General features: G+C 46.8%; 1 protein-coding gene across 3 annotated transcripts in view; it reads right to left on the reverse strand.

Annotated features, from left to right (window-relative positions):
• Positions 1 to 23,705, reverse strand: part of prkn (parkin RBR E3 ubiquitin protein ligase) — a 1,119,547-nt gene that overhangs the window by 550,170 nt on the left and 545,672 nt on the right. For all 3 annotated transcript variants that reach the window (XM_078230130.1, XM_078230129.1, XM_078230132.1), the window contains exon 5: positions 10,428 to 10,511. In XM_078230130.1, the coding sequence (XP_078086256.1) occupies positions 10,428 to 10,511 (84 nt within the window). The remainder of the gene's footprint in view (positions 1 to 10,427; positions 10,512 to 23,705) is intronic.

Raw genomic sequence — 23,705 nt, forward strand, 5'->3', positions numbered from 1 at the left:
AGCTAAGCTTGTAGGAGAGACAGTGTTTAAAACTGTCAATTTTGTCAGTACATTCTGGTTATTTTGATTTAGATCATGAACTGAATTGGTAGATACAGTTTCTGAGGTTGGCCTGATATGCTGGTGGACCTGCACTCTCTACTCCTTTAGTTTCCATGATATTGAACATCTGTGACAACTAGGAGGAGGACAATGGATCCTGCAGATAGAATTAGTGAACTTTGTACACTGAAAGTTTCACAACTCTAGGTTTAGCCAAGGTTTTCAACTTCTGGTGATGCACTCTTTAAGAATTTGTAGAAGTAGCATGTAAGCATTTGCTCCGTATTCATCTTGGACAATAACAAGTAGTTGCCAACTTTCTTAGGACAGATAATTTGAATCTTAGCAAACACTTTGAAAGGTTTGATGGCATCTACATTTTCTACGCGATTGATGGTATGAAACATGTATTTACCGCTTTTCGTGCACATCATTGTAATTTGCCAGTTTGTCAATAACGTCATATACATGTTTCAGATGAGATACTAGATGGTCATTCTTATTGTTTTAAGATACCCATTGTGTATGGTCTGTTTGGCTCAGTGCACCACTCTTTGTGGCTGCATCAGCCTTTGTTCTAGTGCACTGCTGCCAATGGCACTTTCTGCCACATGCCTTGCAGGTTTGATGAAAACCTGGGCATTTCCTTGATGTATGCAGAAGTCGATACCTTCCACATGATCTGCTAGATTTTGATGGTCCAGTGAATCTGTCAACAATTGAGGTTGTAATTATAAGAACATAAGAACATAAGAACTAGGAGCAGGAGTAGGCCATCTGGCCCCTCGAGCCTGCTCCGCCATTTCAATAGGATCATGGCTGATCTTTTTGTGGACTCAGCTCCACTTACCCGCCCGCTCACCATAACCCTTAATTCCTTTACTGTTCAAACATTTATCTATCCTTGCCTTAAAAATATTCAATGAGGTAGCCTCAACTGCTTCACTGGGCAGGGAATTCCACAGATTCACAACCCTTTGTGTGAAGAAGTTCCTCCTCAACTCATAAGAACATAAGAAATAGGGGCAGGAGTAGGCCATCTAGCCCCTCGAGCCTGCCCCGCCATTCAATAAGATCATGGCTGATCTGAAGTGAATCAGTTCCACTTACCCGCCTGCTCCCCATAACTCCTAATTCCCTTACCGATCAGAAATCCATCTATCCGTGACTTAAACATATTCAATGAGGTAGCCTCCACCACTTCAGTGGGCAGAGAATTCCAGAGATTCACCACCCTCTGAGAGAAGAAGTTCCCCCGCAACTCTGTCCTAAACTGACCCCCCTTTATTTTGAGGCTGTGCCCCTTTCTAAGTGGAAAGAATCTCTCCACTTCTACCCTATCCAGCCCCTTCATTATCTTATATGCCTCTATAAGATCACCCCACAGCCTTCTAAACTCCAACGAGTACAAACCTAATCTGTTCAATCTCTCCTCATAATCTACACCCCTCATCTCCGGTATCAACCTGGTGAACCTTCTCTGCACTCCCTCCAAGGCCAATATATCCTTTCGCCAATAAGGGGACCAAAACTGCACACAGTATTCCAGCTGCGGCCTCACCAATGCCTTGTACAGATGCAACAAGACTTCTCTGCTTTTATATTCCATCCCCCTCGCGATAAATGCCAACATCCCATTTGCCTTCTTGATCACCTGTTGTACCTGCAGACTGAGTTTTTGTGACTCCTGCACAAGGACTCCCAGGTCCCTTTGCACAGTAGCATGTTCATAGAAACCCTACAGTGCAGAAGGAGGCCATTCGGCCCATCGAGTCTGCACCAACCACAATCCCACCCAGGCCCTACCCCCACATATTTACCCGCTAATCCCACTAACCTACGCATCACAGGACTCTAAGGGGCAATTTTTAACCTGGCCAAACAACCTAACCCGCACATCTTTGGACTCATGTTGTAATTTTATTCCATTTAGATAATAATCCAATTTGCTATTATTTCTTCCAAAGTGAATAACGTCACATTTGCCAACGTTATACTCCATCTGCCAGATCCCCGCCCACTCACTCAGCCTATCCAAATCTCTCTGCAGACCTTCCGCTTCCTCCACGCAATTCACTTTCCCACTTATCTTCGTGTCATCAGCAAACTTTGTTACCCTCCACTCAGTCCCCTCCTCCAGATCATCTATGTAAATAGTAAACAGTTGAGGCCCCAGTACCGATCCCTGCGGCACGCCACTAGTCACCACCTGCCAACCAGAAAAGCACCCATTTATTCCAACTCTCTGCTTCCTGTCAGATAGCCAATCCCCAATCCACGCTAACACCCTACCCCCAACTCCGTGTGCCCCAATCTTCCGCAGCAATTTTTTGTCAGGCACCTTATCGAACGCCTTTTGGAAATCCAAAAACACCACATCCACCGGTTCCCCTCCGTCAATCGCACATCTTCATAAAAATCCAGTAAGTTTATCAAACACGACTTTCCTCTCATGAATCCATGCTGCATCTGCTTGATCGAACCATTCTTATCCAGATGGTCCTAAATCAGACTCAGTCCTAAATCTGCTTCCCCTTATTTTGAGGCTATGCCCCCTAGTTCTAGTTTCACCTGCCAGTGGAAACAACTTCCCTGCTTCTATCTTATCTATTCCCTTCATAATCTTATATGTTTCTATAAGATCTCCCCTCATTCTTCTGAATTCCAATACTTAGGACCACTATTTAGGACCTCTAAGCTTTGTCAACCTGCGAGGATTGTTTCGTACTAACATCCATCCTTGAATAGCTTTTTGATGCTATATGCTTTGGGATTATCTGGCAGATCTTTCTGGAATGCTTCCATGTGAGTGGATGTAATGACCAACTCAACAATTCTGCATTTGAAAAATCACAATATGCACCCTTTTCCTGCATCTGTTGACAAAGAGGCCTGTGGATTCTTTATGCTGTTGTGAATGTGTATACATGAACTCTTGGCAATAAATACAAAAAAATTAACCTGATTCTGAAACAGTCTTCCAATGGAAGCCATATCTTTTGGTGATTCTTTTGCTGTTCTTTTGTTAAGCTTCACATGTTTAGGCTGTGTAGATCTTAATTGCTAATTACTGTATGAATTTTTATGGGTTGCTTGTCTGGTTCAGAAAGATCGAAATCAAGAAACCATAGCTCTGTACGCTGTTGAAACATTTTGAATTTGGATAGTAGGTCAACTAAATCCCAATTCAAATTGGGGAATTTTGTGAACACTAGCCTTTTGACCTTCTTTCTTCTGTTGTACCTGGGATGAATCGCACTGTAGCCACCTTTATATGTTTTTTCAAAGCTCTGTCCACGAAGATGAGTTGTGGTGGGAATGCACCATAGAGTAACAGCATGTTTGCTTTTGATTCAAATTATTGTTCAGGAACTTCCACAGCCACCCATTATAATTGCAACCTTCTTTGGTCTGATTTTTATGCCTTTTTCTTATTTGACTCTCTCCTGTTCATTGTTGATCTCTCCCACACTCTGGTCACTTGCTTTCCCAACTGAGCCAGCCCAATGCTGGTCTTCTCAATGCGCTATCCCACTGACAGAACTGACTGGCTACACACTGTAATCTCACCATGAGTGATCCATTAGTTTATGAGATCTTCATTTTAGCACTATCTCACCACTGTGTTTCTAAAGCTTTCCTTCACAGGCACTACGCTGCATTTTGAACACTCTCCACAGCTGCGATTTTGTTGCGGTCTATCCAAAACGTCAAGGGTTCCCTCATAACATGTAGCACAATCTAAGGCTGTTCAACATTTTGTACCTGGACTTAACCTTGCTGCCAAATGTCTGACCATCGCTGATCACCATCCCATGTTATTATAATCATATAATGCCTTGGGTTTATTCACTGGATGAGACAGAAGGCACCAATCGCTCATAAGGGATTTGTTGTGGGTTCAGTTATTAAGATTAGGCACAAGAGAACAGTTATATATAGGTATGAAGCTTGAAGACATCAGAGCTGTGTATGCTCTGCGAAAAGTGAAGATTAAACTAATATTAGATACATGACAAATTTCCTTTCCAGTGATGTCATGTTGATATCCCTTAAAGGTTTATTACAATATACAGATTGGATTTCATGCTCCTTGTACCAAAATCCCACTTAGGCAGCTGATGATTTATATGGACAGCTGCCTCTGTAAACCATACATGCACAAATTCTGGCATGACTCCTGTCCTGCCCCCGCAAAAATAAGTAGAGCCATGTTTGGGGGCGGCACTTAAAATTTATGGTTTGTCTGCCATTCACCATGATGAAGAAGTGCTCCTTAATGCAGAAATCTGGGCCCTGATCTACCGAACATATTGCATTAATGACAGATATAGGAGAGGCTTTCCTTTATAGAACAGTGCATTGTGCTTCACAAATGTAATTCCTATATAAATATAAGGGCCAGAATTCTCCAGCTATTCACGGCGCAGGATTCTCTGGTTCCGCCAGCAGCACTCCCTTGCCCACAGATTTCCCGCCGGTGTGGGGTGACGTCAATGGGAATTCCCATTGACAGCTGCAGGACCAAAGAATCCAACCACTAGCAAACAAAGCTCCACCTCCCGCCGGCCGGAAATACGCGGCTTGGAGGCCGGAGAATCTCACCCGTCGTTTTTGTATTATTTTCCTGCTAGAAGATTATTTGAACAAGGCGCCTTCGTTTAACATCTCATCAGAAAGGTGGCAACTCTGCCAATGCAGCACTCCCACGGTACTAGCTGGGAGAGACAGCCTAGATTATGGAGTGGGACGTGAATCCACAATCTTCTTCAGAGGCGACAGTGTTACCACTGAGCCATGGCTCACACTATTGACAGACAGGGAGGCAGTGATAACCTGTTACTTACAAATTAAGAAAGCTAGCACACAGGTGCAGAAGATAATGAGGAAGGTTAATGGAATGTTGGCCCTTATTTCAAGGGGATTGGAGTAAAAGATTTGGGAAGTCTTGATGCAACTATATAAGGTATTGGTGAGAGCACATCGGGAGTACTGTGAGCAGCTTTGGTCCCCTTATTGAAGGAAAGACATTCTTTTATTGGAGGCAGTTCAGAGAAGGTTCACTAGGATGATCCCTGTCTGGAGGGATTGTCTTATCAGGAAAGGTTAAACAGGTTGGGATTCTACTCATTGGAATTTAGAAAACTGAAAGGCAATCTCATTGAAACATACAGGATTCTTAAGGGGCTTGGCAGGGTAAATACTGAGAGGATCGCAGATATGCAGATCGCGCCGATCCCAGAAAATAACGCGCGGGCCTAAAAATCGACTTCCCGCATGGCGCCAAACCATTTGCAATCGTCCTGGTCTCTTTCCAATGGTGCAAACCAGATCACATCCAAAAGGGTGTGAGGCCGATTAGCATATTTAAAGTAGTACTTAAATATGCATAGCCCATTAGAAGCCGGATTCTCCCAGTTCCCGTGACCTTCTGAATTTCGAACATGGCGTGAGACTGGCGAGAATCCCTACTGGTCTCCATTAGTGAAGACCAGGCGCGATAGCCATGCCGGTGAGCTCACAGGCCATGGAAGCCCCTGGGTGGTCAGGGACATGGCTGGGCATTGACCATTGGGCATTGCCCACCTAGCAGCGCCCATCTGGAACACTGGTAATGCCCACTGGACACCCTAGCAGTGCCCACTGGGCACCCTGGCTGTACCAGTTTGGCACTACCAGTGTGCCAGGAGCAGTGTCAAGGGAGTGGGGCCTGAGTAGGAGTGGGGTCTGAGTAGGAATGGGGCTTGCGTGGGGACAATGATAGGGAGCTATGATGGGGGGGGGGGTCTATGCAAGGGGGTCTATGCAGGGGGGTTATAAAGGGGAGGTTGATCCCCTCTCTGAGAACTAACAGTTAACCACTCACAGAGGAGTACCTCCCTTTATAACTTGTTAAAAAGTGTGTGAGAAATAGTGTGATCTGCTCTTCAGCAACTTTTAGTGGTTAAATCAAAATAACTATCTGAGACTCTGGGCTCGATTTTACCATTGTGTCGTGCCCTTTTTCGGGTGCGAAAACTTGGTAAAGTCAGGCATGAAGCGATTAGCACGATCCACACCCGCATCCACGTATATGCCCACTTTACCAAGGCCCGAAAATGGCCGTGATCCGAACGGCACCCAAAACGTGCGCAACGGATGCGGTTCGGATTGTAGCCATTTGCATGCATTTAAATTGAATTAATGGACTGCACGCCCAACTTTACCAGCATTTCCCCCTTTACCATTGCATTTGTGCGTCCAGATCCGGAGCGAAACAGATATGCTCGACAAAGGTCTGTTTCGGGCGCTCCAGCTTCTGAAGGGGTAAGTTCAGAGCTTCCAGCGGCTCTCTGACTCAGATCGGTGGTGGGGGGGAGGGAGGCAGGCCAGATCATTCTCTGGTAAGGGGGGTAGGAGGGAGGCAAATCATTCTCTGGTGGGAGGAAGGGAGGTCAGATCATTCTCTGGTGGGGGTGGGGTGGGGGGGTGGAGGGAGGTCCGATCATTCTCTGGGGCCCAATCGTTCTCTGGTCGGGGGGGAGGGAGGCCTGATCATTCTCTGGGTGTGGGTGGGGGGGGGTGGAGGGAGGCCCAATCGTTCTCTGATAGGGGAGGAGGACGGAGGCCCGATCATTCTCTGGTGGGGGGGGAGGGAGGCCAGATGGATCTCTGGTGGGTGCGGGGCAGGGGGACGGGGGGACCACTGTCATTCTGCGGGCGATCGGTGGGGGGGAAGGGGGGCAGAGGGTCGCGATCGGTCTGGGAGCGGGGGGGTGGGTGGATAACGGGGACAGTTATGTTGTGGGGGTGGGGAGATGTCTGTGGGGGCCATTGCTCCCGCTTTTTGCTCCCGGGCTGCTTTATCCGCTTTTTGCGGCCCGGGTGCAATGTGACAGGGACGTGTTTTTCAAATTTTGTTCACCGCGCATGCACAGTTCAAAGCTCCGATCGGAGCTGCAGCATTTCAGGTGTGATAAGTCCCGCCCACAGTGCAATTCAGACTCGCAATTTTTTTTTCAGGCTAAGTGTGTATGGGGGCACCTGAGAACAGTTTTCCAAGTCGGATCTGAATTGCGCCCAGATTCAGCACTTAGAATCAAAATGGTAAAATAGGGCCCTCTCTCTATAAAATCAACAAGTAATACTTTATTTATCTAACTAACAGTGAACATGTTAACTAAACTATTAAGAAACCGAATAAAACACTATTCTGACAGAATGCTGTTTAGATAAATAGAATTCCCACTTATTAACAAAAAAAATAGAATTTTTAGTCAATCTCAAAATACAACCAGGTTTGTCATCTTCCAGAATTTTCTGTTTTCTTTCTGGAATCTCTGCTTTCTTTTGCTATCTTCACTATTGAGATTAGGCTTTCTTTTAAGACATAAGTGCAGCTAAGTGAACCATCCAGTTTCTCTCTCTCTCTGAGAGCTGAACTAAGCTGTCATTTGGCAGGTGGTAGGTGCTCTTCTCCTCCAGTTTGCTACTGCCCCCCGTCTCTTATACCCCCTGATAACATAGCAACATCCTCACAATAGGATTGGCTTACAGGTTACCAAAACAGCAAATGCAAATCTGATAGGCTGTTGTTATTCAAATGCTTAGTTTCAACTGATTGAGCAAACTTCAAAAGCAGCCTGTTGTCTTGGCAACACTACTGTCTTGCATCGCGATACAATGTTTCAGTCAGTGTACTCTATATGCACGTGCAATTTCCCTTTTTTTAAAACTCTAAGTACAGAAAATAAACTACCTTTTTTTAACAGACCATGCAATTTTACAACACTTAGCATTTTACAATTTTAAAAATAATTTTACAAACACTAATTTCACAATAGGGGGCTATACGCGGGGGGGGGGGGGCTATGCAGGGGAGTTATGCAGAGTGGTCTATGCATAACCCCCCTGCTATGGAGGCGGTTCGGGCAGAGGTAGAGCATGTAGGGGTACAGGTCAGGTGTCATGAAGGTGTGGACATGTTGGGGGTCATGAATGGGGACCCATTGGAGGTGCCCTGATGCTGGCGATCCATGTCAAAGATAGGTGGGGAAACAAGCCGCCGATGTCTGTTGGGGAAGGGAGGGAGTCTCCCAGTGTACTGTGAGATCGGGGTCCTCTTCCAAAATGGCACCTGAGCACAGTGCAGCCGGGCTCACTGGCGTGTTTAGGCCCTGCCTGAGTGTGGGACAATTGCGGTCTGAACCACACCTGACAGATCGGCTTGGATCACTCCGGTTTTCTTGCCATTATGACACTTAAGTACCCATGCCAGCTGGAAGGCACTTCATCTCAATTCAGGAGAATCGTGACATAAGTGTCATAACGGCAAGAAAACCAGAGCGATCTGAGCTGGTCTGTCAGGCGTGGTCAAGACCGCAATTGTCCTGGAGGGTTTCCCGCTGGCGTTAGCAGCATCTCCCAAGTAGGTTTCTTCCATCTGAGGGATGCTAATTTATGCATCACGGACAATCTGCTGACCGGCCCCACGTCCCGAGACCAGGCCGCCATTTTTAAAGGGCAACCCCATCTCCGCACTCAGAGATAGAATTGACCGCCCCCTCCGCTGACCAGGGGAGCACCACAAACCCCTCACAAAAGAAGGGCAGCCTCCCCCCACAACCCATAAATAACGGCTAAACTCTCCCCCACACCACACAGGCATGAGGGTGCAAACAGACTTCAAAGAAGAAGTTCAACCACAGACTCAATCAGGCTTAGACTCTGTCAACGTTGTGATCAGCATCAATGGGGTACTTGAGGTGCATTCAACGGTGAAGAGAAGTAAAAATAAATACAGGTGGCTGGAGAAATATAGAAATCCATTAAGCTGGCAGTTGAATCTTTTACAAGGCACTGCACATTGAATTTGTCACAGATCAAAGGCTTCAAGTGCAATGGAGAAAGTTTCAATGATTTCAGCTGGTTGGGAAGCCTCAGCATCTTCAAATCAAAGCTATGTGTGCAGACTGGGGCTGACTGCAGAGTTGTGCAGAATTGAGCCAACACCCCCACCCCCTCTCCCCAGTGAAACTAACATCTCCTCTCTACTAACAGGGACTTCAAAAGGATCTGCTCACATCTGTAGCTTCTGACGGGGAGAAAGGAAAATTTCTGCTGCAGAATGGAGTGCTGCAGTGATTTAAAATCTTGTCAGGTGGCCTGGGAGGCCTGGAGGTTAAAGTGACCAGGCCGCTTCAGAATTTGCACAGCTAACAGGCAGGAATGCAGATATTGATCACAGGGCTACTTGAAATCACCATGCCAGGGGTGATCTTCAGGTCTGCCAGGGCTAGAAGGGGCAGTCCAGCCATGACACCCCCATCCCAGTGGAGAGTAACAAGGTCAACCCTTGCCCCCATTCTCGGTCCACCCACTCCCCAGGACCCTAGAGTGACCCATCCTCTGCAACCTGGCAGCAGAAATGGAGAAAGTGGCCACTGGACCTACCTCCTCAAGTTTTCTCGAGGCCCAAGGCACCACACCAGTGTGTCGGTGCCAGGGTGCCAGCGGGCAGGATGCTGTTGGCTCTGCCAAGCCGCGTGGCCTGAAGGGAGGCTGAGTGGGGGTTCTGAGATAGAAGGGAGTCTGAGTAAGACGTCTGAGGGAGAAGGGGGCAGTGTGGGGACTCTGAGGGGGAAGGGGGATTGTATGGAGGGTCCGAGGGAGAAGAGGGCCTGAGTGGGGGGATCTGAAGAGGAATGGGGGGGGCTGAGTGGGGCGTTGGGTCAGATAAACGTACTTCCTATGTGGTGAGGGGGGAGGGTGCCTTTCATTGCTGAGGGAGTTGCTGGTGCTTCCTCAACCCTTAGGGGTTCAACACGCCAGGTCCTCATTTGTGAGGACCTATACCAAAGAGTGCTCAGTGCAGATCCCACTGGGTAGGTGGGTGAGTAGCGGAAGGTATATTAATCGGGCTTTCAGCCCACTAATTATATGTTAACTGGCCAATTTGAATATTTATTGGGTTCCCACCTGTTATGCCCTCTTGTGCATCCTGATTTTTATAGCTTTACCTTTTGGTGGTTGTGCCTTCAGCTGCCTTAGCCCTAAGTTCTGGAATTTCCTCCCTAAAGCTCGCCACCTCTCAAACTCTCTTTTATCTTTTAAGGTTTCTCCTGATGTGGCCCAGTGTTAAACTTTCTTCGGTACCACCCCTGTGAAGCATCTTGGGACATTTTAGTACATTAAGATCATGAGATAAATGTCAGTTAATGTTGTCTTGGGAACCAGGCATCAAAGAGAGGGAAACGGCATTTTGTTTCAGAACTGCTGTTTCTCATTCACAAGAATATGTTAACACTGTTCATAATTTTTCTGTGGCCTAAAAGAATCTAAGGTGGGTGATCACCCCACACATTTGGAATATATAAACATGCCATAAACATGAGAATTGGACTTACTGCAACAGTTCCCTCACAGTTTTTTGCTTGACACACACCAGTTATCCTATTTCTTTCCAGAACATCCTCCCAGCAGGATGGGTCCTACAGAGAAGAAAAAAACAATTTTGTAAACTCATCAACATTTCAAAGCATATGGCAAAGTCACTTATAAGCATTCTGTGAAGTTAAAAGTAAGGACCTCCCTAAAACTTGAGCTTCTTAGTATTTCTGATGCTGGCAAGTAGGACATCTGCTCAGAAAGAAAATAATTGAAACTGAACTTAATGGCAACATTTTCATTACTGAGGTGGGTAGCTCGAATTGTGAATTTGCCAGACCAGCCTTAGTAGAAAATATGTTGCAATCTTTGCTCCTTTGGTGCAGCATGGAGTCGGGCCTACCGACCCCAGAAGCAGATGGTGGTGGAACTAGGTGAGCTGGTTAGAAGGCCCGTCTTGGTTCTCCGGGACGCTGTCCCCAGTTGTGTTTGGTGTGGTGAATGGTGAGGGCCGTTAGGTCCTCTGGCCCTCACCACTCACACACCAAACACTTCCCATGCCACCTCCATGCAAACTAAGTCAACTAAGTGGCAACTCATCCCCCCAACACCTCCCCCACCCCCTCCCCCACCACCACCATGACCCCCTCATATCCTCCATGTCAACTCATGGCCATTTATTGCCCATTTACTCATTATATAATATCTAAAGAACCGAGAGCCAACTAGTAACAACGGCATGTGGGAATTGCTCAGAAGCAAACACCCATCCTCAAAGCTTATTTTTGAGAATAAAATTGTAGTGCCTACAACCCTATAAACATTAAAGAACCAAAAACAGAGGCTCAAAACTTTCACAGTGAGAGGAAACTGGAGCACCCAGAGGAAACCCATGCAGACACGGAGAGATCATGCAGACTCTGCACAGACGGTGACCCAAGCCTGGAATCGAACTCGGGTCTCTGGCACTGTGAGGCAACAGTGTTGTCAACTTTACCTTTTTTCATGTTATGGAAAGAACTTTCATTTTTATTACCTCAACATAATTTTCACAAACAATCCATAATATGAGATAAATTTGATTTGAAATTACCATTGTTTTGTCTGTGAGCAGAACAGCCGTTTTGTGCCTACTAAATATGATAAACAGCTGGAAGTTGAATCTGAGCTTTGGTGGTGTTGGCTGTGGAAAGGTTGGAGATCAGGGCACCTGGGAAATTTCCCGCTCTTTGAATTCTGCCATGGGATATTTAATATTGCCTGAGAGAGCAGACAATGTTCCGTTTAATCCCCATCTGACGCATGGATCTCCAACAATACAGCATCCTCTCAGTACCACATTGAAGTGTCAATCAAAATTATGGGTGGGATTCTCCCCAAAAAACTCTAAGTGTCGAACTCGGGTAAGAACTGGAGTGAATCCTGCTGGTTTTTGCAGTGGTATTTTCAAATCAATCTATGTGTTCAAGGCCTCTTGAAACCACAGCCTTCGGACTGCAGAAAAAAAATGTTTCCAACGAAGCCTGGCTGCCTTTGTGCTAATTGAATCTGGGCTATAAATGGGGAAACCAGAAACCTTGTTGTGAGGAAATATCAAGGTAAAATACATCAGTGAGCATGCAAAAGGTTACATTTGACAGTTCCAGACTAAATAATGACCTTTGCTGTTGGCAGTGTCATTGATTGACACCTTGACAGGTTTCTTCCAGATTAAAAGCAGAGGTGAAGAAGGAGGAAGGGACCCACTGTCTTAACACTGTCAGCCGTTGTTAATTACAAAAATGAGAAACAAAATAAGTTGGAAAGGAGACAAAGAGACCACAGTCATTTCATAGTGGAAATGAAATACAATAATGCAACTTCCTCTACTGTCTCCCCCACTAACCTTCTCTATTGCTGTTCTGTTATTTATCAGTGGACTTTACCAGCTGTCAGGCAGCATTCTGAGAAGTGTTGTGCATTTAACAGCTTAAGCCACAGCAAAGTGGAATTTTATGGTTTGGAAATGGCAAAGCACAGACTTCACACAAATGATATTTTGGCAGTCATAAATTGGCACATTTTACTGCACAGGATTTTGCCTTTTAAAGTCTGTGAGCACACAAATGGGAAATGCAATGGAGGCCTACCACAAATTTTCATGTGTGCTTTGAGCTGCTGGTTACTTTCTGTGTGGCCTGTGTGTCATCACTGAGTTAGAATGGCACAAGTAGGTGCATTCCCTGCTTGTGCCTCAAGACCTTGAATGGATGTTACCATAACATCAATCAGCTAAATGGGCTAATGCAACACCAAGATACCAAATTTGGTCAATGTATTTGTAGGCAGTATCTTTGTAATCACTCCTGAAACAACAGGCATGAGGAAGCATTTTATTTTGCAACTACTGTACATGAAGGCACAGTCCTTGAATGTACAAGATCTTCTCATGACCAGCATCCGAGATGCCTCTAAATTTGTTGGGCTTAAAAAAAAGATGTGTAAACAGAAGCTTCAGCGTCTACTCGCTATGTAAGATTCAACAAAGCCTGATCAGTACTGCATCTTCAGCAGTTGTTCATCTGGACATTTGCCTCATCTCTAACCCTTTACCCTTCAACCTGCACACACACTTCTTCAGCCACTTAGCTCCCATCTTGACAAGGATCTCAAAATCCCAGAACCCTGGTGAGCCCTGTTCTAGTGATATTTAAATGGCCACTCAACAAATTGTAGGTGAGGCAAGGGTTGTGGAAGCACCATTTAGAGTTGCAGAAGCAATTTGGTGACATTTGCTCCACACAATAAGGGAGGAAAGACTCGTGCCTCATAGAAGTATGAGGGCACTCACTTTGTCTGTAACATGATGACATGATGAGGAGACAGAATGTGGAAGCACTGCAAGGAGGGAGGAGAAGAAGGGCTCTCTATAGAAATCGGGCATAAAACTTTCTAGATTTGTTTGTTTTGGTGCCGTTATTATAGTGAAAGCATATATAATGATACACATAAATACAATAGGCAAAACATTTCTGAAGAATATTCCAATTGACGGTTCATCTAATGAGGATGATCATTACGACTGACTTGCATTTGCAGCCCTTGTGAATTAGCTGTCCTTCTTAATCCATAGATTTCACCTTGCTTTCTGGAAGATTCCAGTTTAATACGGCAAAACAAAATAATAATTACTGCTAATGTAGCTTTGGGATTTTCTGCATTTTTTAATTCGTTGAATCAGGAATCTTGAAATAGTTCTTGTGGTTAAGAAAAAAGCTGTGAAATTTGATAAACTCCAAAAATGGGAGTTGAGTGTGCAGCCAGCTCTAACAACAATATTGAGCTGTTGATGTCTCAGCAGGGGCTTGTCAAAAGTAAACATGCATATTACTTAAAGCAATCCTGGGATCTCTTAAAAAGGAATTCCAATTCGAGCAGGTGCTGGAAGTCAATTTACAACTGGTTCTGACCTGAGAAAGACACAACAATGTCACAACATAGAACATGGCTGCAATATTTTCAACGGTGCTCTGGAAACCTTGGTGAAGGAGGTGCAGTTGAGGGGAAATGTGGTCCATCCTCAGGAGGCCAGAAAGCTCCATAGCCAAACTATGAGAAGGTAATAGGAGCAGAAAGCTAGCTAGGTTATTACCATGAATTAACTCCAAAGACCGTGACAGAGTGCCGCAAAAAACTTTAATGACCTCACAGGTGGTCGAGGTCAGTAAATGTATCTTCAAATGCAATACATTACTTATTGCACCACATCCTTCTCTCTCACTCACCTATCATCAGGATTCAAATGTAACAAAGCTGCACTGCAACTGCACACAGTTAGCACCACTGCAAGGTCACACCCATCCTGTCACAGATTGCGCACAATGCCAACAGTCCAACCATTACGATGACATCATTCAAACACATTGCACTACACTTACTGAGATACTACTCTCCCCCTCACTGGGGGACAGGCACAGCTGCACATCCCTATCCCCATGGAAAAGACAGTGGTCATCATGATTAAAGTGGCTTTGCAGTGGTGGAACTGAAACCACAAAAAATGACAGTAACATCAAACCTAATGCCTCTCCTCACATTTGATTTCTCCCTCATCTCATAACTGCTTCTGATACAGAAGCTGTACCTCCTACATTCACCGACTCCAAATCTTGTCCTTGCACAAGAACCTTCCTTTTCCCTTTGCAACTTTCCCTTTTCATTTACCTAAGAATTGCCACCTGGTAGGCAGTGGTGGAATAGTAACAGATGGAAGAGTATGAGTGTGATGATAATGAAGAAATATCATCACTCAATCTCACATTTGCAGTGAACATCTCAGATCTGAAACTACACATAGTTTAGTCTCTAAAGTTTAGAGGATAACTTAAAGGCGGGACGTACACATTGTGAGTCACGGAGCATAAGTAGTCTGCAGTCAGGAGAGAGTGCAAGGTTAGCGCAGCTGCCAGTTCTCTGGAGGGTGACGACACACAAGTTTTGCTGCAGAGGGTTTAATTGAGAAATTTAATGGGACAGGCTGTGGCAGAAAGTTGGTGGATATGCACAATGAAATGCTTGGTGCATTGGCAAGCCTGGCATAAAGCCTGTGTGCAATTCAAGGAGCATGGAAAAGTCTGACATCAATTTTGCAGAAACTATTGTGTGGAGCTTTGAGCCCATCCTCTCCAGCGTAGAAATGGTGATCACCTGCAGACTCATCCACTGAAGATAAGCAGCCTTTTATCAACATGTTGTAGCTACTGGTGTGGCACTCTGTAGGGGAATTAGGATGGGCAAAGACACACAAAAAAGCAAGAACTACCATAAAATACAAAGGTGACCAGTTGATATTTTTATGCAATATAACCTCCCTTTGTCCTCCTCCTCATGTTCCTCAGCAGCTCACTGTGTAACTAGCATCAAGGGCTGTCTCTTCATGGTGGCAGAGTTGTGCAGCATGCAGCATACCACTACAATTCTTGACACCCACTCTGCCGAGTGTTGTCGGGCTCTTCCATAGCTGCCCATGCAACGGAAGTGTTGCTTCAACACAGCAATGATCTGCTCTATAATATTGCATGTGAGTTGCACACTGGAGTTATTTACCATGTCGTTAACAGATAGCCCTTGGCCCCTAGTAGCGTCAATTTGGTTTGTTGTGGAGACTCAAATGCAGATGGCACAGAGAACAGCCACAGAAAGAAGGCATCATGGCTGCTGCCAAGATACTGAACATTGACCTGCATGCTTGGTTGTTCACAGTCTTGCACCAGTTGATCTTTGAAATAGTTCAACCCCTTTCTGTTTTGGTACAATCCAGAGGTGTGAAAAACAAATAAGAATGTTGCTTCTGCAGGAGAATCACAAGACGACTGATAAGGTATGGACAGACTGAATTCTGTTGAACAAGGAAAGGGTTAAACTGGCTGAAATAAAGGGAAGCCAGTACTGCAGCTTGTCACGTACACTGTGGGCGTTCACACAGAAAGTGGCGTGAAAATGGGAGATAAGGATGGGAGGGAACAGCCAAATAAGGGACAAAGTAAATATGGACGGGGACGGCCAAGCTGGATAGCAGGGGCAGTAAACAAAGGCGGAGTAAACCTAGGGCTTATGATAGGTGGTATCCGATAACCAAAAACACCAATTGTGGGGAGGGGGAGGGATTGAGAGACACAAAGAAATTGTATAAAGTATATGAGATTTACTCCAGGGTGTGCCTATTTGCTGGTCACCCGATCTTGCAAGAACGTTAAATAAAAGTGTTTGCTACTTCAGAATTGGACTTGGAGTAAATTATTTGCAAAGTGAGCTTCGTTTCTCACAGAGGTGATATGCAGTGCCCACAATGTCGTGTGTGCAGTCAATGGCACCTTGAAGCTCAACACGAATTGGAGGAACAGCATCACATCTTCCGGCTAAGCACTTTACACCCTTCCGGTCTCAACATCGAATTCAACAACTTCAGATGATTAATTCTATCCTACTTCGACCCCTTTGTTTTCATTCTATTTTATTTAATTTTTTACTGTCCTCTACCTTTTATTACTTTATTGTCTTTATTTTTCTTCCCCCCCCCCACTCTTTCCCCCTACTTTATCCCCCTTCCCTTACCTTTTCTCCCCCTTTGCTTCCCTTTTTCTAAATTTTACCTCTGTCCCATCCATTCCCCCCCTCCCCCAACATCTTCATCTGTTACCCTCTGATTTTAGCTTCTCTGCCGTTTGGCCATTCACACCCTTTATTCTCTCTGTGGACTGCCATCAGCAGTCTTTACTCATGGTTTCTATGGCTATGACTCATCTTTCATTCCCTCACTCTGCAGTATAAATATCTCCCACTTTCTATGCCTTTTAGCTTTGACAAAGGGTCATCTGGACTCAAAGCGTCAGCTCTTTTCTCTCCTTACAGATTCCGCCAGACCTGCTGAGATTTTCCAGTGTTTTCTCTTTTGGTTGCTTATTGGTCTGCTGCACTCTGACAAAATGTCGTCAGTTCTCTTTGAAAATAAATCATCAATGACTTACTGATGCGCGACAATCAAGCACGAGGTACAAGGCTTCAGCGATTGAAGGCTTTTATTGACAAACAATGGAACTATCTAACACGAGTACACTAATCCAGACTGGAGGGGTCCCGCCTGAGCAGAGGGTCTTATACCTCTCCCCAGGAGGCGGGGCCCGACCGGGATGTGCCATAACAACATCCACCACAGGTATATTAATCCCACAGTGTAAACACCCTAACCCAACAACATTATAACAACCCCCACAGTGGCAACACCCTAACCCAACAGTAACATTGGAATAACCCCACAGTGGTAACCAACGATGGTTCACCACATTCACCCCTCCTTTAAAAACAAAGGCCGGCGGGGTGCAAAAACAGGTCACATATATACAAAATTCACAAGTCCAGACGGTCTGGAGGACCACACCGTCGCTGTGATCTCCTCAACACCGGTTGCGACACCGGAGCAGGTGCTTGCGGTGGCGTTCTCTCCAAAACAGCGTCCGGCTGTCCCCTCGAGGACTCCCGGGCCGGTTGACCCTGGTGAGGCGGTGGTGCAGGGGATCCTGGAACCTTCTGTGGTGGCGCCGATCTCCGAGTCTCAGGCAAGCTGTACATGGGAGTATAACTGTTATGCACTGGTCCCGGTGCTGACCGCGCCACGTCTGGGGAAGAAAGAAGTGAAAGGGGGTTCGTGACAGGGGGTATAGGAGCGACAGGAGTTGCTACGTCCCCTGCGGGCGCCAGGTCTCGAATCGAGACCGTGTCCTCTCGCCCGTCAGGATATGCCACATAGGCATACTGAGGGTTGGCGTGGAGGAGTTGGACCGGTTCGACCAAGGGGTCGGACTTGCGGGCCCTCACATGTCGCCGCAGAAGGACGGGTCCTGGGTACGTCAACCAGGCTGGTAAGGAGATCCTCGAGGACGACTTCCGAGGGAATGAGAACATCCTCTCGTGGGGAGTAGCATTGGTTGCCGTACACAGGAGGGAGCGAATGGAATGAAGCGCATTTGGAAGGACCTCCTGCCAACGGGAGACTGGAAGGCCCCTGGACTTCAGCGCCAATAGGACAGCCTTCCAGACTGTAGCATTCTCCCTCTCCACCTGTCCGTTACCCCTAGGGTTGTAGCTCGTGGTTCTACTAGAGGCAATCCCGTATGAGAGCAGGAATTGCCTCAAGTCGTTACTCATGAACGACGAGCCCCTGTCGCTATGTATGTAGCAGGGGTACCCGAACAGGGTAAAAAGATCACTGAATGCCTTAATCACTGTGGCAGTCGACGTGTCCGCACAGGGGACAACAAACGGGAACCGGGAGTATTCATCTATGATATTGAGAAAATAGACATTCCGGTCCGTTGAGGGAAGGGGGCCCTTAAAACCTTAAAATCCACACTCAGCCTCTCGAAGGGGCGAGTGGCCTTGACCAATTGTGCCCGGTCCGGTCGATAAAAGTGCGGTTTGCATTCCGCGCAAATCCGACAGCTTCTCGTTACTGACCTGACATCCCCCACCGAGTAGGGCAGGTTGCGGGCTTTTATGAAGTGGTAGAGTCGAGTGACTCCAGGATGGCACAGGTCATTGTGGAGGGCCTTCAAGCGGTCCTCCTGCATGATAGCGCATGTTCCGCGCGAGAGGGCATCCGAGGGCTCATTGAGCTTCCCTGGACGATACATAATATCGTAATTATAGGTGGAGAGCTCAATTCTCCACCGCAAGATCTTATCATTCTTGATCTTGCCCCTCTGCGTATTACTGAACATAAACGCCACGGATCGTTGATCCGTGATCAGGGTGAACCGCTTCCCCGCCAGGTAATGGCGCCAGTGTCTGATGGCCTCCACAATGGCCTGAGCCTCCTTCTCCACCGCTGAATGCCGAATTTCGGGACCTTGAAGGGTGCGGGAAAAAAACGCGACGGGCCTGCCTGCCTGGTTTAGTGTGGCGGCCAGGGCGAAATCCGATGCATCACTTTCCACCTGAAAAGGGATGGATTCATCCACCGCGTGCATCGTGGCTTTCGCAATGTCGCTTTTCAAAGCCTTGAAGGCCAATTGGGCCTCCGGCGTGAGTGGGAAGGTCGTGGACTTGATGAGCGGACGGGCTTTGTCCGCGTAGTTGGGGACCCACTGCGCATAATAAGAAAAGAAGCCGAGGCATCTCCTCAGTGCTTTTGTGCTAGCGGGCAAGGGAAGTTCAGTAAGGGGGCGCATACGGTCTGGATCAGGGCCGATGACCCCGTTTTCCACCACGTATCCAAGGATAGCTAACCTGCGCGTACGGAATATGCACTTCTCCCTGTTATAGGTCAGATTCAGGCGAGATGCAGTGCGCAGAAAGTTTTGGAGATTCGTGTCATGGTCCTGCTGGTCATGGCCGCAGATGGTGACGTTATCCAGGTACGGGAAGGTAGCCCGCAACCCGTTCTGGTCCACCATTCGGTCCATAGCACGCTGGAAGACCGAGACCCCATTGGTGACACCAAATGGAACCCTAAGAAACTGATATAGACGACCATCCGCCTCAAAAGCCGTGTATTGTCGGTCCTCTGGGCGGATGGGGAGTTGATGGTAGGCGGACTTAAGGTCTATGGTGGAGAACACCCGGTACTGCGCAATCTGATTGACCATATCAGATATGCGCGGGAGAGGATACGCATCCAGCTGCGTATAACGGTTAATGGTCTGACTGTAGTCGATGACCATCCGGGGTTTGCTCCCGCTTTTAACCACCACGACCTGCGCTCTCCACGGACTAGCACTTGGCTGTATGATCCCTTCTTTGAGGAGCCGCTGAACCTCAGATCTGATAAAGATCCGGTCTTCAGCGCTGTAACGCCTACTTTTAGTAGCGATGGGCTTGCAGCCTGGTACCAGATTCTTAAATAAAGAAGGTGTGGTGATCTTCAGTGTGGAAAGATTGCATGCGGGGTGCTTTGGGCAATTTGGAGGCTGCGGCTGATTCCCTACTGCCAGTGAAGGGAGTGGCCCACCGTACTGTAGGATCACACTCTTCATGTGGACCATAAAGTTTAGTCCGAGGAGAATTGGCGCGCAAAGGTGCGGCAACACAAGGAGCCTGTATCACTCGTAAATTGTGCCCTGCACCTCTAGGGTTACCATACAACGTCCTTGGATCGGTACAGACCGGGACCGTGATGCCATAGAAATTGTCTGTTTGGCAGGTAGAACCCGGAGTCCACACCTTTTTGCAGTGTCAGGGTGAATAAAACTCTCGGTGCTCCCACTGTCAAACAGACAATACACAGTACGACCATTTACCTTGATGTTCATCATCGAACTGTCGAGCCTGTGATGCTTTGTCTGGTCCAGAGAGATCGACGCCACCGTTGGCCCCCGGGCGTCACTGCAGGCAGCCGAGGTTGATACTGAGGACCCCTGCTGGTCGCTCCTGGTCGTCGTCGACCATGATGGCCGCCCCCATGAATCGCACGTGGGTGAGGGCGCCAAGCGTAGCGACTCCTGGTGGTCATCCTCCTCCTCCGTCAGCCACGATGGCGCCGTCCTGGATTCGCACGTTGGGCTTCGACCTGCAAACTTTAGCATAGTGCCCCTTTTTACCGCACTGACTGCAGATCGCCGTTCTTGCTGGACACTGTTGCCGTGGATGCTTGGCTCCTCCGTAAAAATAGCATCGCTGGCCGCCTGGAGCTGCCGCCGTCGTCGGGTCGATATGGGAGCGCGAGCCCGTGGGGCGAGGAGGGATTTGAGCTTGCTCCTGCCACGTTGTCTCCACGTGGTCTTCGGGGTACAGAGCCAAGCTTTTCGACGCTGCCTCCAGCATCTCAGCCATCTCCATCGCTTGGGTCAAGTTGAGGTTCCCTTTCTCTAATAGCTTAAGCCGGATGTACGAGGACCCTACCCTGCTACGAACGCATCTCGGGCGAGGTCGTACATATATTGCTCAGCCGACACATCTTTGCAGTCGCAGCCCCTGGCAAGCTGCAAGAGCTCATTGGCGTAGTCCTCCATGGTTTCACCCGACTGCCGACGTCGTGTAGCGAGGAGGTAACGAGCGTGAATCTCGTTGGGTGGTCTCGTGTATCGTTTCTTCAAGAGCTCGATGGCCCTCGGGTAAGTGGTGGCCGCACGAATCGCAAGATAGACCGTGTCGCTTACCCTCGCGTGGAGGACCTGGAGTTTGTCGTCGTCCGTAGTAACTGCTGCAGAGGCTGCCAGGTAGTCCTCGAAACACTTCAACCAGTGGTCGAAGGTGTTAGAGGCACCGACCGCACGTGGGTCCAGCGTCAGCCGCTCTGGTTTCAGCATTTGCTCCATACTCTCTTTACTGTCGAGAGTTTTGTGTTTGTCAATAAAATTGATGCGCGACAATCAAGCACGAGGTACAAGGCTTCAGCGATTGAAGGCTTTTATTGACAAACAATGGAACTATCTAACACGAGTACACCAATCCAGACTGGAGGGGTCCCGCTTGAGCAGAGGGTCTTATACCTCTCCCCAGGAGGCGGGGCCCGACCGGGATGTGCCATAACAACATCCACCACAGGTATATTAATCCCACAGTGTAAACACCCTAACCCAACAACATTATAACAACCCCCACAGTGGCAACACCCTAACCCAACAGTAACATTGGAATAACCCCACAGTGGTAACCAACGATGGTTCACCACACTTACCTTACACAACAGTGGACAGGAAACTACGAAGTGTTCCAAATATCTAAAACTCGAGCATGGGAGAAGCATGATGCATGGGCCGAGTCATCATCAAAGTCCAAAGATGTGTGGGTTAGGTGGATTGGCCATGCTAAATTGCCCCTTAGTGTCAGGGTAAATGCATGGGGTTATGGGGATAGGGCCTGAGTGGGATTATTGTCGGTGCAGACTCAATGGGCCGAATGGCCTCCTTCTGTATTGTAGGACTCTATGATTCTATTCTATCATCACAGCCACTGGTAATGCAATTCTCTTCCTGCTCTGAATTAGCAATCAGGGCTGCAGCGATCAGCAGATTTCAGTAAGGGCATCCTTACATGTAGATGTCTGATACACTATTCTTCACCGAGATTGAGGTAGGAGAATATCTCCCTGAACATCCTAAGCATATGTAGTCTCCTGCTGACAACCCTTCTCCTTTTCTTCCCATTCCTATTCTAACAACTTGCTCCACCCTGTGTTCATTCTTCTAGCCATGCTGTAATGTAAGGTGAATGAACCCTTCTGCACCTATGTCTAGGAGTAACTGGATGTGCAGAAGTCTTGAAAGCAGGACCAACTCCTTCAGTACCTGCCAAGTCACACCCAGTAAAGTTTGGCAACTTTAAAGAACCATAGAGAGCTCAAAAGATTTGTACATTCACAGAAACAATCAATAGAAAATCAATCAGCAAATAACACAAGAGTAGTTGATGTTTTTAAATGGTGCTGGTAGTGGTGGGGTTCCTCACTACTACTGAATGCATGTTCAGCCACTCTTCATTAATAAATGGGGTTAGCTGGAGCACTGAGCTCCAAAATGGCTGTGCTGATAAATCAGTAAAACACACTTATTGAAAACATGATCTTCTGTCAATCAAAGCAGTCGAGGAGGAGGTGGGAACATTTTCTCTCTCAAACTGAAAGCTGCTGAAGTTTTGTTTTCAACTTAAAATAGTTCTGAGTATTTAAATCACTTCAGGTTATTACACGAGAGATCCTGAGCAGTGCTTTCTTTAGTTTTGAATATGTAGTAGCATTTTTCCCAATGGAAAAGTACTCAAATGCATCTCAACACTTACACAATGCTAATCAATATAATGGTCAACTTACCTTTGTAGGACAAAGTCCTTTGTTCAATCACTGCAGTTCGAATACACTTAACTTGCAATATAGCATCTACCTACTGAAACTGAAGGAACAATTTATTTTTCATATTTCAAAGCCTGACAATGAAAGAATTCCAGGAGAAGGTGGCTGCTATTGTTTTTGGTTATCTAGTTGGGACTGGGATTCTCATGGTCAATGCCTCCTCTGTGAGGCTGTGAATCATGTCTATTTACAGAAGGGACCCATCTCCACAAAAATCGCAGGGACGGAGCGGTTTAATCAACTTGTCAAAAATCGAGGTGAATATTTCAATGACTTATCAGAACCAATAGAGAAGTGCTTTATGAGTCAGACTCGAGATTGGCACAAGTGCCAGGGAGCCAGGTTATCCTTGTGTGAATTATTCCAATGTGACTCGTCATTGGAATCTAACCCAATTGTTACTCCCCACTTTCTCAACCAGTAGTACAATGCACATGAATTGGTAGTACTTGTGGGAGTTTCTGGGATGTTGCATCACATCATGGTTGGCCAAAGAACTCAAGAGTACAAGCACAGAATGAATCATGCTCAAGTTGGACTTACTTAAGAAACAGGTGGTCAAACATTTTCCATCAGCATGGTGGCACAGTGGTTAGCACTGCTGCCTCACAGTGCCAGGGGCCCGGGTTCAATTCCACACTTGGGTCACTGTCTGTGTGGAGTCTACATGTTCTCCTTGTGTCTGCATGGGTTTCCTCTGAGTGCTCCAGTTTCCTCCCACAGTCCAAAAGACGTGCTGGTTAGGTGAATTGGCCATGCTAAATTCTCCCTCAGTATACTCGAACAGGTGCTGGAGTGTGGTGACTATGGGATTTTCACAGTAACTGCATTGCATGTTAATGTAAGCCTACTTGTGACAATAATAAATAAACTTTAAAATCAAGTCAGGCTAGTAATTAGTCAAAGCTGGACAAAAGCACTACCCTGCACAAGCACCTCAATGTTACCGAATGACAATATCTATTATTCGCTCCTA

The sequence above is a fragment of the Mustelus asterias genome, chromosome 15 (genome assembly GCF_964213995.1).
Source record: "Mustelus asterias chromosome 15, sMusAst1.hap1.1, whole genome shotgun sequence".
Taxonomy (NCBI): domain Eukaryota; kingdom Metazoa; phylum Chordata; class Chondrichthyes; order Carcharhiniformes; family Triakidae; genus Mustelus; species Mustelus asterias.